The sequence below is a fragment of the Halichoerus grypus genome, chromosome 4 (genome assembly GCF_964656455.1).
Source record: "Halichoerus grypus chromosome 4, mHalGry1.hap1.1, whole genome shotgun sequence".
In the NCBI taxonomy this organism is placed as follows: Eukaryota; Metazoa; Chordata; class Mammalia; order Carnivora; family Phocidae; genus Halichoerus; species Halichoerus grypus.
The window spans coordinates 92,177,475-92,196,667 of NC_135715.1; the positions used below are offsets into that span (position 1 = coordinate 92,177,475).

The 19,193-nt window shown below is 39.4% G+C and overlaps 1 protein-coding gene across 1 annotated transcript in view; it reads left to right on the top strand.

The window, feature by feature from the left end:
* CLASP1 (cytoplasmic linker associated protein 1) overlaps positions 1-19,193 on the top strand; it is a 262,760-nt gene that overhangs the window by 140,111 nt on the left and 103,456 nt on the right. Inside the window, exons 9-15 of the mRNA XM_078070663.1 lie at positions 1,147-1,299; positions 3,963-4,036; positions 5,124-5,216; positions 6,181-6,326; positions 7,228-7,363; positions 8,612-8,682; positions 12,544-12,603. Coding sequence (XP_077926789.1) covers positions 1,147-1,299; positions 3,963-4,036; positions 5,124-5,216; positions 6,181-6,326; positions 7,228-7,363; positions 8,612-8,682; positions 12,544-12,603 — 733 coding nt within the window. The remainder of the gene's footprint in view (positions 1-1,146; positions 1,300-3,962; positions 4,037-5,123; positions 5,217-6,180; positions 6,327-7,227; positions 7,364-8,611; positions 8,683-12,543; positions 12,604-19,193) is intronic.

A 19,193-nucleotide genomic window follows, 5' to 3' on the forward strand; every position in this document is an offset into this window, starting at 1 on the left:
TCCTTGGATCCACTGATGCTTAGAACATTTAGAAGTTAATGAGCTGACGAAACAATGCTCAACTCCACTAAAAGAGAAACGAAACATTGAGGAGGAAGCATTTTTTTCACCTGTCAAATTGACTGACATTTAAAAATGATAGTACTATAAGTTGGCTAACTATTAAAAAATAAATAAAAATAAAAATGATAGTATTTAGTGTTGGCAAGGGTGTGACAACACAGGCACTCCTTTGAACTTCCAGGAAAAAAAATACCTCACCTTTCTGAAAATAAGTTTGGCAGTGTATACTAAAAACTTATACTTTTGGACCCAGCAGGTATGACTTCTAAGGTTTTTTTTTTTTTTTTCTTTCTGAAAATTGTTAGAAATTTAAACAAAAGCACAAGTAGGAAGGTGTTTGTTGCAATGTTATTTCTAATGGTGACATATTAGAATGACCCCAAATGCCTAACAACAAGAGAGTTTCAGTTGTGGCATTTTTTTCATTACAGAGTACCAAGCAACCATTAAAATGGTCTTTATGAAGCATATTTCATCAGATGGAAAAACGCACATATTTGAAATAAGCAAAATACCAAATGATAAGTAGCCTAGTGTCAGCTGTTACTGAAAAATGCATCAGGGGTGCCTGGGTGGCTCAGTTGGTTAAGTGACTGCCTTTGGCTCGGGTCATGGTCCCAGAGTCCTGGGATCGAGTCCCGAGTCGGGCTCCCTGCTCGGCGGGGAGTCTGCTTCTCCCTCTGACCCTACCCCCTCTTGTGCTCTCTCTCTCTCTCTCAAATAAATAAAATAAAATCTTTAAAAAAAAAATGCATGCAAGAATGGTCAGAAATATGCCAGAATGTTAAAGTAACTGTTTTTAGGTGGTGGTTTTTATAAGAGATTGTTTTCTTCTTTATTTTTCTGTTTTCCAAAATTGGAGCAGGAGAGCATTCTAGATATGTGAAAGCAAACATGATGTTTGTATCTGCATTCTGGACTTACCTAAGACCTTTCTAGACCCTGGACTGGCACTTCAGATCCCAAGAGTAGGCACACCATTCATCTCTCTAAGGCTAGTTTGTTGTTTTACATTCGGGTGGAAAAGTACCTTTCTTTCTTTCTTTTTTTTTTTAAACAGTGATTTCTCTGCTTACTCTTCAGATAAAAATTTTGATGATGAAGATTCTGTGGATGGTAATAGACCTTCCTCTGCTAGTTCTACATCATCCAAAGCTCCGCCCAGCTCACGGAGAAACGTTGGAATGGGGACCACCCGCCGGCTTGGGTCATCCACTCTCGGATCCAAGTCTTCAGGTAAGACCAACACCCTCAGGGTGCTCTGGGGTTGGCTCTGCCAATGTTTAAAACCAGATGTGCATGTGCTTGCCTTCTGTGTCCTTCAGGAGTGAAGTGATTCCGTTGGCAATAAATTTCTGCTTGCTGTTTTTTAAGTTAGTACTGTGCTGTCCATACTGATAGCTGATAGGGTAGAAATTTGAGCTGCTGTGTTGCCCATGTTCTGGTATGGGGGAGCCCGTGGGAGAATATGGCTAGCGCAGAGGCAAGCTAGAGCTCGGAGACAGAGCTCGAGTGTGCCCTATGGCTTTATTCAGTTATGGGGCTCCAGCAATGCCTGAAATTACCATGAGGCCTTTTTTTTTTTTTTTTTTTTAGCCAACTTCTACTTAAGCAACACTGAGACTATTCAGAAGTCAGATGGTGTGCCTTCTGTCCTTAAAATGTATTTTGTTCCTTTAAGTAGCGTTATTCCTTGTGAGACCAGTGTATGGACGTTGGCCTAAGTAAATGGTAGAGATGAGCTCCCCAAAGCTTTGAACATTGACTTACAAAGATGTCTTCTAAATCCCTCCTCTGCCACCCCCCAATTTAGACAGTTTGAGTCCTTATTATATACAACTTGCATTTTGCTGTCACATTTTAAGTTGACATGCAAATTTCTTTTTACTTCAAATTGTGTAGCCACTGTTTTTAGAACTGTTCTGATTGTTAGCATTGGGCTTTTGAACTTGGCAGATGAGCTAAGTTAAAACTGGGGTAAGGATTGACTTTAGAATGCTGTCTCCTTCTGGTGGTCTTTCTGGCTTTCTGCACTGGTCCTAGACTGTTGGGGTCTTCCTCAGTCAGCTCGGTGTCCCCGCAGCACCTCTGCTACCAGCTTCTCTGTCCATGTTAGAAGAGCTGTGCTCATGGTTGACAGGGATATTCACACCATGGATGGCAGAAGGAAAAGCTGTGCATTTATTGGTATTCTTAGTCCTTTCTATTTTTTAAATTTTTTTGATGCATTAAAAAAATTTTTGTAAATCGGTGTAAATCCGCAAAACACCAAGTTAACCATTTTAAAGGTCACAATCCAGTTGCATTTAGTATATTCCCAGTGTTGTGCAACTATCACCTCTGTCTAATTCCAGAAGAGCTTCTCTACTCCCAAAAGGAAGCCCCGGACCCTTTAAACAGTTGCTCCCCATCTCTTCCATCCTCCAGCCCCTGGCAATCAGCAGTCATTTGCCCATTCTAGGTATTTCATAGAAATGGAGTCATGTAATATGTGATCTTTTGTGTCTGGCTTCTTTCACTTAGCGTAGTGTTTTTGCGGTTCATTTGTGTTGTAGCATGTATTAGTACTTCATTCCTCTTTATGACTGAAAAACCTTCTAATCTTTTATTTAAAAAAATCTATACTTGGGACGTATCAGTTCCACAAACAAGGCTTAGAAAATTTCTGTGTATCATCAGACCACTTTTTTTTTTCTTTCCTGCCCCTCACCCATACATCCCTTCCAGAAGTCCCAACTCTAGATTATGTAGAGAGCTCAGCCCTGCTCTCATCCTTTTTTTCCCGTTTTGTTTAACAACATAGTCATGAATTTGCTTACTGACTCCTCCTTGTCTAATTCTGGGGCCCATGGACCATGGTTGGTTTCTGAGTCCCTTTTAGTATGTGGGTACGTGGTGTGGCACTTCCCCGGGGCGGCGCTCAGGACCTGTCTGCTCGGGGGGATCCAGTCTTTTCACCAAAACAGGCACTGAGCACCACATCACAGTGTGACGTTACTGTCCGCTGTCCATAGTTAGCTTGTGAACTCAGTGTGAGGAATCTTCATCAAAAGTGAGGACACACATTTATTGCTCCCAGAGTCATCTTTAAAGCCCTATGTTGTCCATGGGGACCCCAAACATCGAATAACTTGTCTGCGAGAAAACTCAGGGAAAGCACTCAAACTAATCAGTGTAAATCATTAATGAGGGTTGCAAGATGACCACAGACTCCAATTTTGAAACCTTTATTCCGGGGGGAAAAAAAAAGGTCTGATAAAATGTCACACGATTTTCATGTGTGAAGTAGAGTTCATGTTAGCAAAAGAAAAAACTCTCTCCCCAATGATAGCAATCAACTTTCAAGTATACAGAGCATCTTATAACACCTTTATGAGGGAAAGTTGCACCTGATGTGTAAGTGAAAAATTGAGTTATCATGCATTCAAGGAAATGGAAATGTTTTGAGACTAATACAAAGTTGAAGTGAAACTGTTAAATTCTTTAGAACTTATTTGAATATTTCACAAATTTGTTATGCTAGATGCCTAACAATAATACAACCTAATTTATTCCCTGAAAAATTAAATTTTTTGTTCTGTATCTGTTTATTAGGAAGCTTTCAAAAGATTGAGACATGACTACAGTATAAACTGTCTATATCCTTTAAAGGCTAAATGTCCTCCTTAGCCAGTAGTCTCTTTAAGTGACTTTACACTAATGTATATAGTATTGTAGAATTACTACATTTCATCTTGATATTAAAAGTTAGTAATGTTTGTCAGTTCCACAGCACTCTAAATTTTTATTAAGCCTTTAGAAAAATAGTTACAAATCTTCCAAAATGTAATGGTGATTGTGTTTATTCAGACTACCCCTCTGCGCATTGTTCACATTTTAAAAATTAATCTTATTTAAAGCTGCAAAAGAAGGAGCTGGTGCTGTTGATGAAGAGGACTTTATTAAAGCATTTGATGATGTACCTGTAGTGCAGGTGAGTGAGGATGTTTGAGTTTGATTAAAAACAGATAAGACTGACTCTTCAAATTTCAGTTTTCAAATAGGTGATATGTAAAGTCCCTTCCTAGGTGAGGTAATTTTAACTCTCAGGACTACAGGAGACAGCTGAAATGAAGAGCAAAAGTCAAGACCCAAAGTAAGAATTGGAGAGAAGTTGCTTGCTTGCTCTAATAATAAATCTGTGGGTTAGGTCAGGTAAATGAGAAAATGCAATGATTAGATTAGGTGTGAGAACAAAGAAGCATGCTTATTTAGGGACTATCTTTTTTTCAGACAAGTTGTAAATTTCAAGGAACTGGGTGTCTGAAAAGCTATAAAGAATGGATTGATAAAAGCTCAAGTTAATGCCGTCTTGATGCTTCACTTAAGTACCTAATAGACAAAGCAGAGATTGCTTGTGAGGTTGGGGTACACACGTTTTACCTGCTTTGTGCCTCAGTGTTGTCCAAAGTTGACTGGGGGCTAATAACACTTTTCCTCAGCCTACATCGAATGTGGTGCTCCGGATTCCTATAGCACTAATGTCCCTGTGATCACTTGTTACCTGCTGCTCGGTTGCCCTATGTGTATAAATCAGGTAGCTGGCATTGTAGGCTCAGGCTCATCCTTAAGTCCTTGACCTTCCCAGCTTGCATCGTTCTTGGCTGATTATTCCCCTACCTGTCTTACTAGTAAGATGTGAGCATAAATGAGAAAGTAGATTTGAAGAGAGTGTGGTGTTATAAATAATACTACGAATAATAAATGACCTGAGCATCACTGATCATTCCCCAGCTGGCTTCTTTCTCTTCTGTACATGAAATCATCCATTAAGTTTATAGTAAAGCTGTGTTTGAAGCATGGTTATCCATACTTGGCATCGAATCTAGTGGGTATATATTCACATTGGGAAAGAAGCTCAATCTAAGGCAAATCTGTCTAGGTGTTATCTCATAGGTCCTTCTGAAAACTGAATTTTTTAAAAACTGTACTTAAAGCTCTTGACTTCGTGTAATTAAAAACTAATCTTTGTTTATTCTGTAAATTTTCTTATATTGGTTGTAAATTAATTTTGCTTACAGATTTATTCCAGCCGAGACCTTGAGGAATCCATAAATAAGATTAGGGAAATATTATCTGACGACAAGCATGATTGGGAGCAAAGAGTAAATGCTGTAAGCCATTGACTTCATGTGATTACATTTTCATTGGATTTATTTAAATGTTCTAAATACTTAATTATGCAATTGGGGTATAGCTCTGATGAATTTTAAGTAGTAAGTATTTTAAATATAAATTACCATATTTACACTTAACCCTTTTAGTAGAGTACCTCACTTCTATTTCTATTTCTAAAACATGCCGACCTGTGCCCTTATGTATGTCCTGTACTTTTAACAAAGACCTAACGTGGAGCATCTGGAGACGGCCTCCACTCTTGCCTTAGTCAACATTTAATTGTGATTGTTGGCCAGTAAGTCGACTTTCCTGAGTGGCATTTTCAGTATGTGTCCCTCTCTTCCTTTCTTTCTTCATATCACTTGCTGGAAAATTCTGTCCCTTCTATTTAAAAAAGTGCATGAATGAAAAGTGGGGTGAACATTAAAACGAGGGTGTGTCTTATCTGCGGAAAGCTATTTTCCAGTGATCGGCTGGCAGGAAGTGAGGCGATTAAGTTACCGCTGTATTCCATTCAAACTCAGACTAGTCTTTTAATAATGATACAGTGGAGGATAGTATATAAAAGACTAGAGGATTGCTTCTTCCTTTGATTCACTAAACGAATGGCAGTTGGAGTCAGTTGTTGGGGAAGGTAAGCTTTAGGGGAGGAGTTAAAATGAAGGCTTTGGTGTTTTATCGTTAGCACAGACTCTATAAATACACTAAAATGTTTTCCAATTAAGAAATACATTTTGTAGAATTGTAAGATACTGCATATAAAAATAATTTGTTCTTATTTGTGATATGTAGATTTATGCAGTACGGTAGCTGATACTGAATGGGCTGAATTCTTTTGGGAGAACTTCTGATACCAGTTAACTTTGATGTTGATCTCTCATATTTGATGGCTTCTGTTGTTTTGTATATACTGTTTTAAGAATTGTTTTGTGTATCTCTGAATTTTCTCTATCCCATCAGCTAAAAAAGATAAGATCTTTACTTTTGGCTGGTGCTGCTGAGTATGATAACTTCTTTCAACATTTGCGTCTTTTGGATGGAGCCTTTAAACTATCTGCTAAGGACCTGCGGTCTCAGGTAGTGCGGGAGGCTTGTATCACGTTGGGGTAAGGACTACCACGCTTCAGATTCTCACACATCCTAAAATAGCCTCGTCGCAGCGCTTCTGAGATGGTCCATTGAATATGCCCAGCAGGTCTCTTTAATGTACCTTCTGACTAGTCTCTGGGACCTGTTCCATTTATGCTTCTGTTGGTACTTTTATACTATTACAGTGCTTCCTGCCCAGTGACGGAAAGAGTGACAGGTTTTCAGTTTTATTCAGTGACTTAGCTCTGAAGCCTCTATTTTAAACTTGAAGCAGTTATTATTAATAACACAGAAAGAAGAAATTTTACAAACTTGTGTTTCTCAGCTTTTTCATTGATTTTGCTGGCAGGATGTAGCATGATTATCAGAATTTTTGTTTGTTTCCAGAAGTGCACTGTAGCTATAAAGTTAAAGTCAAAGGCATATACTACAGTGAAATTTTACCCTAGCTAAACCTGTTATCCGTGTTTGAAGCTGGAACTTCTGTGTTAGAAAGTGTGTCCGAATATCAAAGCAGCTACAGGAAGGAGACGCTGCAGCTGTTGAGAAAGTATAAGATATGGAAGCATTTATATTATGTGTTAAAGGTTTTTAATGGGGCAAAAGGAAAAAAAGGGTGAGGGAGCTTTTTCATATTTATATTTTATTAGGGTATGATCAGTTTGTCTTTTGCTATTTTAAGACTAATTAGTTGGAAATGATTTATTAAAAGAAATAAAAGGAACAAACTCATGGGCCATTGGCTATTTGCCAAGTGCACTGTGTGCACATTGGAAATATTTTGAAAGTATCTTACTTAGACCCTTGCTTTTTATCTCTCGATAACTTTAAATGAAAGCCCTGCGATGTTAAGAGGTTTATATGCTTCACTGTTTGCAAGAAATACAACTATAGTACAGTTTTCATTTCTTATTGTAGGCATCTGTCATCAGTTCTGGGAAATAAGTTTGACCATGGAGCTGAAGCCATTATGCCAACTATCTTTAATTTAATTCCAAATAGTGCCAAAATTATGGCCACATCCGGTGTTGTAGCTGTTAGGTTAATCATTCGGGTAAGTATATTTTGGGGCCATACCTAGAATAAGCAAGTGGTAAACATTGGTGGTTGATAAGCAATATTAGAGGCATTTTTCTTTTTTTTTTTTTTTAAGATTTTATTTATTTATTAGAGAAAGAGAGAGGCAACGACAGAGATCGTGAGAGAGAGCAAGAGCGGGGAGGAGAGGGAGAAGCAGGCTCCCCACTAAGCAGGGAGCCTGACGTGGGGCTCGATCCCAGAACCCTGGGATCATGACCCTAGCCTAAGGCAGATGCTTAACCAACTGAGCCACTCAGGCGCCCCGAGAGGCATTTTTCATTAACATGATTATAAATAGTTGGAATCATATTGTAGATATAAATCAGCCTCTCCCCCTCCTTAATTATATCCTATGTGAGCTTTTTACATTCCATAATGTGAATTATGGATATGGTGTATGCCTGCTGATTTACTCATCATTGGCTTTAAATATTTGAGCATCTGCATCTGCTTCTGGGTTTATACCCAGTCTTTATGTCTCCAGATATTACTCCTTAATTCCCATTCATTCCATTTTAGATATTTGTGCTTGTGGCTTTGTTATTCACCTAAAGTTTTTATTTAATTGTGTTTAAGCCAATGAATAAAAGATTCTTTTCAGTGTTCTAAACACTCATTTAAGTTTAAATAATTATCCAAGTAATTTATGTACAAGTTTTCAGTAAAACTTAATAGTTCACAAAAGCTTAAAATGAATATGCTCCACATCACCTTCTCCCTACCTTCAAGTCTCTTTTCCCCAGAGGCAGCCCTTGAAACAGGGACTTGGTGATGCTAAAATCTTTCCAGAATATTGCTGGTTATCGCAGGTCACTTACTTGTATTATTTTTAGTCCCTGCTATTTGCACTGCCTACTTGAAATATTAAATCCAAAGCCATTGTTGGACATTCCCATTGAAACTGTATCAGAACACATTGGTCTGCAGATTTCTTTTGAACTCACTTAGATCGCTACTGCTAGATAGTTTAGACTTCCCGCCAATGGTTTGTTTTGCCATGAGGTTTATTTATGTATCATTGGGTGGTCTGTTGAGGCTTTGTAAATGCTGTCATGGCCTTTGGCAGTATCCAGTGAAATTCTTTTTCCTTCTTAAGCTCAGTGAAATTCTAATCTAAATCTATATGTGCTTTAGGTAGTTTAATAAGGAAGTGTGGCTGTCTTAGTTTTATTTTATTTTTGTATTTTCAAGTGTTCACCTCTGTTTTTGTTCTTCTCTGCAGCACACACACATCCCTAGGCTAATACCTGTCATAACAAGCAACTGTACCTCTAAGTCTGTCGCAGTTAGAAGGTAAATTTTTAAACAGCTTCCTCATTATTTTTGAATGGTTTAAAAACCAAAATAAATTCCAAATTTGCCTCCATGGAAGTATTCCCGTTTGAAATGTGAAAATTATCTAAGATCATTGCAATAAATGCCTTTGGATTGAAGGATCATGATCTAAATAGTCTGAAAAATAAATTTGGACAAGCACTATTTGTGTGTGTGTATGTGAGAGAGAGCAAGAGAGAAAGGGGGGGAGACAGAGAATGTGTCTGTATGTATGTGAGTTAATGGAAGGGGGGGGTGTACATTTTTTTCTCAGTCCCTGTACCTAAATCATCGGTGTACCCTTCTCTGAATGAAAGCAGTAACTGCATGCAAGAAAAAGACCGTTATAAAAATTAATGGCATCTATTTAATATTACGGGCGGTAGGAGGAGGTTTATGTTGTTTCCGTCTTCCGACAGTGATTTCTGGGCTTCTGAATCCTGACCAGCACCTGCCTCTGCTGCACAGTTGTGGGAGATCTATCCAGGAGATACCACCTGGTTAGCTAGCTAGGTCTGTGTTCCCAGGTCCCTGCCTGGTCTTGTGTCCAGGTGAGCTGCCCTAGATCACAGGCGAGAATAAGGCCTCTTCTAGCTGGAATCTATGGTTCTTGACTCTTGAGAGTCTAATAAAAACTGTGGCCCCTCTTCCCAAGAAAATGTAAATACACAGAATAGTGTAGATTTTCAGGGGATTTATGGACACTGTTGAAGCCTCTCAGTGGACCGTATCAGGAGCTTCATAGGGTAAATTAACGGCCGGCTTGGTCAGCAGCCTCCTGAGTTCGTTGTCTGATCCTAGCCCAGTGAAAGAGCCTTTCACTCCAACCTTGGAGCCCAGCTTACATTCGCTGCCCACAATTTTCCTCCTTTCCTGGCATGTCACATAGGTCCCGCCCCGTTTGCCTGGGTAGGGATGCCTGCCACGCATGAGGCAGCCCCCTACCCATCTTATTAACAGCTCTGTGGAAGTCATGAAGGAGGAAAGGGGAATCATCCACCTTTATAAAGCCAGGAAGGAAGGAATTGGCACCTTCCACTGAAAAAGCTTAAGTTCTAATGGCGTGGCTCCCTTGTGTGTCGCTGAGGAATGCGGTCTGCCCTTTACCTCCAGTTTCGCTGCTGCTTCTAGAGATGAGAGTGTGAAGTCAGCAGGGGAGAGGGATGGTAGTGAACTTCAGAACCTGGCCGACTGCAGCTGAAGCATTACCTCTTCCCACTGACTAATCTTCTGACCTGCTCGGAACGAGAATACCCTGGGGCAGAGCTGCTCCTAGGGCTCAGTCATTGGGTAGAGGGGTTTGACACTTCGTGCGACCTAAATAAATGATACCCATTATTAGATTTTGTTGCTGCTCCTGCTATTATTGTCAGTATTGTTTTAGGTTTTCCAAGACATTCAGAGTGTTAGGCCAAGTTCCTCTGATGTAGTGACACAGATCTTTGTTGTAGAATGTTACAGGATATTTAGCGTATTAGTCAGCTCAGGCCGCCATAACAAAATACCATACACTGGGTGGCTTAAACAACAGAAATTGGTTTTCTTTTTTCTTTTTTTTTCTTTTTGTCCATGCAGAACGTGCTGGTTTTTTCACAGTTCTGGGGCTGGAAGTCTGAGATGAGGTGCCAGCATGGTTGAGTTCTAATGAGGGTCGCTTACAGGTGGCTGCCTTCTCGCTGTGTCTTCACATGACAGAGACACAGGGAGAGCGTGCTCTCTGGGGTTCTTAGAGGGGCACCAGCCCCATCAGTAGAGTCCCATTTTCATGACCTCATGTGAACATAATTACCTCCTGAAGGCCTCATGTCCAGATACCATCATGTTGGGCGGTCGGGCTTCAACATACGAATTTTGGGGCAACACCGTTCATCCACAGAATTTAACAGTTCTGGCTTCTGGTGCTAAACGACTGGTAACCTGCGTTCACTGTGACTATAGAAATGTCACCCCCTTCACCGCTTCCTGAGTCACAGGCTCAGATTGCTGTTCTTACATTAGTCAGGGTCTGCATCAGTCAGAACAGTGTGTCTTAATGCTAAAAGAACTAAAAGGGACATCCAGTCCCTCTGCCTTCAGAAAGGTAAAGAGAACCAAAGAGGGCAGTGTAACCCAAGCAGTGCGTTTTCTCTGTTGTACTCAGCCTGTACCTAGCTCTACTTTGTAGAAATTAGTAAGAAATGACCTGCACGGTCTCCCTGCCTTTGAGAAGTTTATCATTTAGATGGGGAGATTAAAAACAATAATGCAAAGCAATGTAAGAGTGAGTTATAACACCTGTATTGGGGAATTTAGAAATTCAGAGAGTAGTGATTAAAACCAGCTAATGTATTTCTGTGATGCATCATAGACAAGTTGAAAACAGTTGCATTTTGAATGATGAGTAGGAGTAGGTAAAGAAAAGAGACAAGTCCTAACCTGATGTGTTTAAATAATGATGTGTTAAACAATGCCAGTATTGATACTGCTTCTTTGTATGTTAGCCTAAAACATGGAAAATAAAACCTAGCTTATAGGTCGTATTTTTGATTAAACAGATTGTTGTTACCCACATTTAAGACCAGAATTAGCATCAAAGATGACTTTATTCACTAAGAGATAGATAAATATAAACAAAGGCACACATTTTTTAAAAAAGAAAGAGACAAAAATCAGCCCAGGAAATGACATGAGGAACAGGGAAGAAGGTGGAATAAACATGGCCTCGGTTGAGGCTGGGGTGGGGAGAGTGACAGAGAGGAGACGGTTTGGGTGTGGGTCAAAGTCGGCTTCACAGCCAGCGTTCCGCACACGCGTGCACGCGCGCACACGCGCTCGGGTGCCAGCCCTGGGACTGGGTTGAATAGCTCTCCTGTGTGCTTCTAAGAAGAGCCCCCTTGTGTTGTTGGCACATGGGAACTGTTCCTTGTCTGGCTTGCTTGCTTGCTGGTTTATGTCTTGGTTACCACTGTTATCTGTAGCATCTAGGGTAGCGTTAGGGTTTATTAAAGATTTATTGAGTGATTAATTATATGGATTATGAGGTTTTGAATTGGGAGGACCATGGGAATGAAAGTCTGGTCATTAGAGAAAAATTACCCTCTGATTTGTTTCCTTGAGTGAGTTCCTAAGACCATTAAGATTTATTCCCGCAAAGAAAAACACCCTGGACGTCTGAAAAGTTATAAAGAGGTAGAACCCAAAGTGGTGATGTAATCCAAAGGAGATGAGACCAGAATTGTTTTTGTGCACAAATCAGACCAACAAAGATTACAAAAGTGGAAAGGCTTGACAAGAAAGGATGTTGAAAGATCAAAGAGGAAAATAGAGGAGTAGTTAGAGAAAAATCTATTTTAAGCACTACCTAGGACCTTCTTGGGAAAATTTGGAAAGGAAAGCATTTTGTTTTTCAGGACTTTTTTTTTTTACATTTATTGCACAAGGCATTCTGTGAAATTAGTGCAAAGACCAGTTCCCTGATTCTGTAATAAAGTACGCTGATCTTTTTTGCTCATGTACATCCCGTATTAACATTATTTGAGATAGTATAAAAACAAATGACAGTGATAGGCCCTTTCCGTAATGTTGCCATGAAGCTCCAGTTTCTGATTTGAGGGGAGCTTTTGTATCCTGTCTCTTATATGTCTGAATGATTTTTGTTTCTGATCACCATAGATGCTTAATTACTTTTACTTGCTTGGGTTTTCAGTCAATGCCGATTCCAATTTTATATTCCATGTTTTGAATCCTAATAATTAGAAGAAATTTACCAGTTCTAAAAAGTAGTGTGGAAAGAACAAAAAGCTTTTATTTTCACTAACATAAAAATGACTGAGTTACATATGTTTTCTTTACAATTTTTAGGCGCTGTTTTGAATTTTTAGATTTACTTTTACAAGAGTGGCAGACACATTCACTGGAACGGTAAGCATTTGATTTGCAGGTTTTTTCCCCTCTGAAATGAATCTTGAGATTTAATGCCTCGACAAGTGGTCCAACCTGCTTTTTATGAGAATTGAAGGAATCTAAGCATTTGTTTGCACGACTACATCTGTTATTTCTACTGATGTGAAGATCATAACATTGGCAGGAACTTTTAGTGAATTACATTGGTTGCAGTTTTAGTGTGCCTAGAGATGTGGACAGATGTGCACCATGCCAGCTACAAAGCCACGATTAACCTTTTCCTTAAATTATTTTTTTTTTAATTCCAGTATAGGTAACATACCATGTTATATTTCACATGTACAACATGGTGATTCAGTAATTCTGTACATTAGTCAGTGCTCCTCATAAGTGAATTCTTTTTTTTTTTTTTTGAAAGATTTTATTTATTTATTTGACAGAGAGAGACACAGCGAGAGAGGGAACACAAGCAGGGGGAGTGGGAGAGGGAGAAGCAGGCTTCCCGCTGAGCAGGGAGCCCCAATGCGGGGCTTGATCCCAGGACCCTGGGATCATGACCGGAGCCAAAGGCAGACGTTTAATGACTGAGCCACCCAGGCGCCCCATCGTCATAAGTGAATTCTTAATCCCCTTCACCTATTTCACCCATCCCCCCACCCACATTCCCTCTAGTAACCACCAGTTTGTTCTCTAAGAGTCTGTTTTTTAGTTTGCCTTTTTCTTTGTTTCATTTTGTAAATTCCACATGAGTGAAATCATATGATACTTATCTTTTTCTGACTGACATTTCACTTAGCATTATACTCTCTAGATCCATCCATGTTGTTGCAAATGGCAAGATTTCATTCGTTTTTGTGGCTGAGTAATATTCCAGTGTGTGTGTGTGTGTGTGTGTGTATGTGTGTGTGTGTGTGTACACATACCACATCTTTTTTATCCATTCATCAGTTGATGGACACTTGAATTGCTTCCATAATTTGGCTATTCTAAATAATGCAGCAATAAATACAGGGGTGCATATATCTTTTTGAATTAGTGTTTTTATAACTTTTGGGTAAATACCCAGTAGTGGAATTATTGGATCATATGGTATTTCTACTTTTAACTTTTTGAGGAACCTTCATACTGTTTTCCACAGTGGCTGCACCAGTTTGCATTCCCACCAGCAGTGCACGAGCGTTCCTATTTCTCCCCATCCTCGCCAACACCTGTTGTTTCTTGTGTTTTTGATTTTAGCTATTCTGACAGGTGTGAAATGGTATCTCATTGTGGTTTGGATTGTCATTTCCTTGTTGATGAGTGATTTTGAGCTTCTTTTTATGTGTCTCTTGGCCATCTGGATGTCTTCATTGGAGAAATGTCTGTTCACATCTTCTGTCCATTTTTTAATTAGATTATTCTTTTTCTGGGGAGTGTTGAGATATATCAGTTCATTATATATTTTGAATACTAAACTTTTATTGAATATGTCATTTGCAAATATCATCTCCCATTTAATAGATTGTCTTTTAGTTTTGTTGACAGTTTCCTTTGTGTGCAGAAGCTTTTTATTTTGATATAGTCCCAATAGTTGATTTTTGCTTTTGTTTCCCCTGCCTCAGGAGACCTCTAGAAATATGTTGTTATAGCGAATGTCAGCAATTACTGCCTGTGTGCTCGCCTAGAATTTTTATGGTTTCAGGTCTCCTATTTAGGTCCTTAATCCATTTTTTTTTTTTCTTATTTTAGAGAGGGAGAGAGAGAGAGAGAAACAGGGGAGGTAGAGGAGGGGAGAGGGGAGAGAGAGCGTCATTTTCAGTTTCTTTCATCAGTGTTAGATAGTTTTCAGAGTATAGGTCTCTTTTACCTCCTTAGTTAAGTTTATTCCTAAATACTTTATTCTTTTTGGTGCAGTTGTAAATGGGATTATTTTCTTAATTTCTCTTTCTGCTGCTTCATTATTAGTCTGTAGGAATGTAATAGATTTCTATATATTAATCTTATATCCTGTGACCTTACCGACTTCATTTGTTCTAGTAGGTTTTGGTGGAGTCTTCAGGGTTTTCTGTGTTTAAGTATCATGTCGTCTGGAAGTAGTGGAAGTTTTACTTCTTCCTTACACTTTTGGATGCCTTCTGTTCCTTTTTCTTGTCTGATTGCTGTGGCTAGGATTTCTAGCACTGTGTTGCATAAAAGTGGTGAGAGTAGACATCTTTGTCTTGTTCCTGATCTTCGGGAAAAAGCTCTCAGTTTTTCACCGTTGAGGATGATGCTAGCTGTGGGTTTTTCATATATGGCCTTTACTATTTGAGGTATGTTCCCCCTAAACCTACCTTGTTGAGGGTTTTTATCATGTCTGGATGTTGTACTTTGTCACCTGCTTTTTTCTGCATCTTTTGAAATGACTGCATGGTTTTTATTCTTTCTCTTGTTAATTTGATGTATCACATTAATTGATTTGTGAATATTGAACCACCCTTGCATCCTAGGAATCCTGCTTGATGGTGGTGAATGATGTTTTTAATGTATTGTTGATTTGGTTTGCTAGTATTTTGTTGAGGATTTTTGCATATGTGTCATCAGGGTACTGGCCTGTAGTTCTCTTTTTTTGTAGTCTTTTTTTTTAGAAAAAGATTTTATTTATTTATTTTGAGAGAGACAGAGAGCGCATGAGCTGGGGGGAGGGGCAGAGGAAGAGAGAGAATCTCAAGCAGACTCCATGCTGAGCATGGAGCCAGACGCCGGGCTCGATCTCACCACCGTGAGATCATGACCTGAGCTGAAATCAAGAGTCGGATGCTTAACTGACTGTACCACCCAGGCACCCCTCTTTTTTTTATAGTCTTTATCTGATTTTGGTATAGGGGTACTGCTGGCCTCATTGAATGAGTTTTGGAAACTTTCTTTCCTCTTCTGTATTTTGGAATTGTTTGAGAAGAATAGTTATTTACTCTTCTTTGACTAGTCGGTAGAATTCACCTGTGAAGCCATCTGGTCCTGGACTTTTGTTTGTTGGGAGTTTTTGGATTACGATTCAATTTCACTGCTGGTAATCAGTCTGTTCAGATTTTCTAATTCTTCCAGCTTCAGTTTTAGGGAGTTACAGGTTTCCAGGAATTTATCTACTTCTTCTAGGTTGTCCAGTTTGTTGGCATATAATTTTTCATAATCTCATAATCCTTTGTATTTCTTTGGTGTTGGTTATTATTTTTCTTCTTTTGTTTCTGATTTTGTTTGAGTCTTCTTTTGATAAGTCAAGCTGAATATTGATGAGTTTTGTTGATCTTTTCAAAGAACTAGCTCCTAGTTTCATTGATCTGTTTTTTTCATTTCTGTTTTATTTCTGTTCTAATTTTTATTATTTCTTTCCTTCAACTAGAACTAGTTTTGGGGTTTTTTAGGTTGTTTATTTTTGATTTTCTTGCTTCTTGAGGTAGACCTATATTCTACAGAATTCTCTCTTAGAACAGCTTTTACTGCATCCCAAAGATTCTGGACTGTGTGTTTTCATTTTCATTTGTCTCCATGTACTTTTTTATTTTCTCTTTGATTTTGTGGTTGACCCATTCATTGTTTAGGAGCATGTTATATAACTTCCATTTATTTGTGGTGTTTCCCAGTTTTTCTTGTGGTTGATTTCTGGTTTCATAATGTTATGGTTGGAAAAGATGCATAGTCATAGTATGAGTTTGATCGTTTTCAATTCATTGAGACTCGTTTTGTGACCTAATATGTGGTATATTCTGGAGAATGTTCTGTGTGCACTTGAAAAAAACGTGTATTCTGCTGTTTTAGAATGGAATGTTCTGAATATATCTGTTAGATCCATCTGGTCCAATGTGTCATTAAAAGCCACTGTTTCCTTGTTGGTTTTCTCTTTGGGTGATCGATCCAGTGATGTAAATGGGTTGTTAAAGTCCCTTATTATTCTATTACTATCAATTACTTCCCTTATTTTGTTTCTTATTAGCTGTTTTATGTATTGGAATGCTCCCATGTTGGGTGCATAAACATTTACAATTGTTATACTGCCTTTTTTTTGGGAAAGATTATTTATTATTTATTTATTTATTTATTTATTTATTTTATAAAGATTTTATTCATTTATTTGACAGAGAGAAACACAGCGAGAGAGGGAACACAAGCAGGGGGAGTGGGAGAGGGAGAAGCAGGCTTCCCTCCAAGCAGGGAGCCTGATGTGGGGCTCAATCCCAGGACCCCGGGACCATGACCTGAGCCGAAGGCAGATGCTTAACGACTGAGCCACCCAGGCGCCCCAAGATTATTTATTTAGAAAGAGACAGTGCGAGTGAGGGAGTGCAGAGAGAGAGGGAGAGAAAATCTCAAGCAGGCTCCACTCTCAGCACAGTGTCTGATGTGTGGCTTAATCCCACAACCCTGAGGTCATGACCTGAGCTGAAACCAAGAGTCAGATGTTTAACTGACTTAGCCACCCAGTCACCCCAGATTGTATACTGTTTTAAAGTCTATTTTGTCTGTTATAAGTGTTGCTATTCCGGCTTTCTTTTCACTTTCATTTTCATAGTAGATGCTCTTCTGTCCCTTCACTATCAGTATGTGTGTGTCTTTAGATCTGAAATGAGTCTCTTGTAGGCAGCATATAAATGGGTCTTGCTTTTTATCCATTCTGTTACCCTGTGTCTTTGGATTGGAGGGTTTAGTCCATTTACATTCAAAGTAGTTATTGATAGGTAGGTACTTATTGCCATTTTGTTACTTGTTTTACAACTGTTTATGTAGTTCTCTGTTCCTTTCTGTTCCTGCTCTCTTCTCTCATGGTTTGCTGACTTTCTTTAGCGGTATATTCGGCTTCCTTTCTCTCTCTCTCTCTCTCTCTCTCTTTTTTTTTGTATATGTATTACTGGTGTTTAATTTATGGTTTTACTGGTTTTTAATTTATACATAACATTTTATGCATATAGCAGTCTAAAGTTGATGGTTGCTTAAGTTTGAACCCATTCTTTACTTCTCTCTTTCCACATTTTAGGTATATGGTGTCATACTTACTCTTTTATTTCGTGAATCTCTTGACTGATTTTTATAGCTGTACTTAATTTTACTGCTTTTATGCTTCCTACTTTTCTTACTCCTGCTTATGGTCTTTCCTTTCCACTCGGTGAGCCCACTTTAACATTTCTTGTAGGGCTGGTTTAGGGGTTATGAATTTCTTTAACTTTCATTTGTCTGGAAAACTTTATCCAGCAAGGCTATCATTCGGAAGAGGAGAGATAGAGTATGTCTTGGCTGAAGGGTTTTTTTTGTTTTGTTTTTTGTTTTTCTTTTCACTAGCACTTTGAATACATCATACCACTCCCTTCTGGCCCATAAAGTTTCTTCTGAAAAATCAGCTGATAGCCTTAAGGAGTTTCTCTTGTATGTAACTGTTTTTTTCTCTTGCTGCTTTTAAAATTCTCTCTTTATCACTACGTTTTGCTATTTTAATTACTATGTCTTGGTGTGGATCTCTTTGTGTTGTTTTTGTTGGGAGCTCTCAGGGCCTCCTGGATCTGGATTTCTGTTTTCTTCCCCAGATTTGGGAAGTTTTCAGCTATTTGTTCTTCAAATAAATTTTCTGCCCCCCTTTCTCTCTCTTCTCCCCTGGGATTCCAGTATAATGCAAGTGTTACTATGCTTGATGGTGTCACTGAGTTCCCTAAGTCTGTTTTCATTTTTTATTTTTTCCTCTCTCCCGTTCAGCTTGATTGCTTCCCATTATTCTGTCCTCCAGTTGCTGATCCATTCTTCTGCTTCCTCTAGTCTCTGTTTATTCCATCTATTGTATTTTTAATTTCAGTTATTAAGTTCTTCATCTCTGGTTCTTTTTTATGTTTTCTATCTCTTTGTTAAGGTTCTCACTGGGGTCCTCCACTCTTTTTTCAAGTCCAGTGAGTAGCTTTGATCATTACTTTAAATTCTCTATCAGGCATATTACTTATCTCCATTTTGCTTAGGTCTCTTGCTCTGATTTTGTCCTGTTCTTACACTGGGGAAATGTATCTCTTTCTTCTCACTTTGTCTAACTCTGTGTCTATTTCAGTGTGTTAGGAAAGTCAGCACTATCTCCTGCCTTACGAAGAAGAGGTCCTGTCGTGCCCTGCAGGGCACTGTTCCCTGTTCACCCAAACTGGCCCTGCAGGGGTGTCTCCACGTGTGTTGCATGTATCCTGATGTTGTGGCTGAGCTGCTTTTTCTTTCAGTCCAGTCCTCTGCAGTGGCTCTGCCTATCGTGGGCAGCACTGGATCCCTGTGTTGTTCGTGGGCCAGTCTGAGGCCGGCTTGGGCTTGAGTCACGTTCACACTGGGCATTGTCAGAGGTGCGGTAGTACATACTGCTGGGCGCTTTCCTTCTCTTGTCCCCTGAGAAGCTTTTGTTGGTGGGTGGTGCCTACAGTTAGAGCGGCTATCTGACTCCAGCCCGCTGCTGGGGCCACAGTCTGACTGGTGTGTGCGGTTAGCTTCCCCTCTCCTCAGGGCAGGAGTCGCTTTGCAGAGGTGCCAACCCATCCCTGTCGGGGCTGCTTGCACCCTGCCAAGCTTGTGGCACTGCTTTGGATGGGTTGTGGCCAAGGATATATTGGGGGGGGACCCCAGGAGAATGTTACCACAGC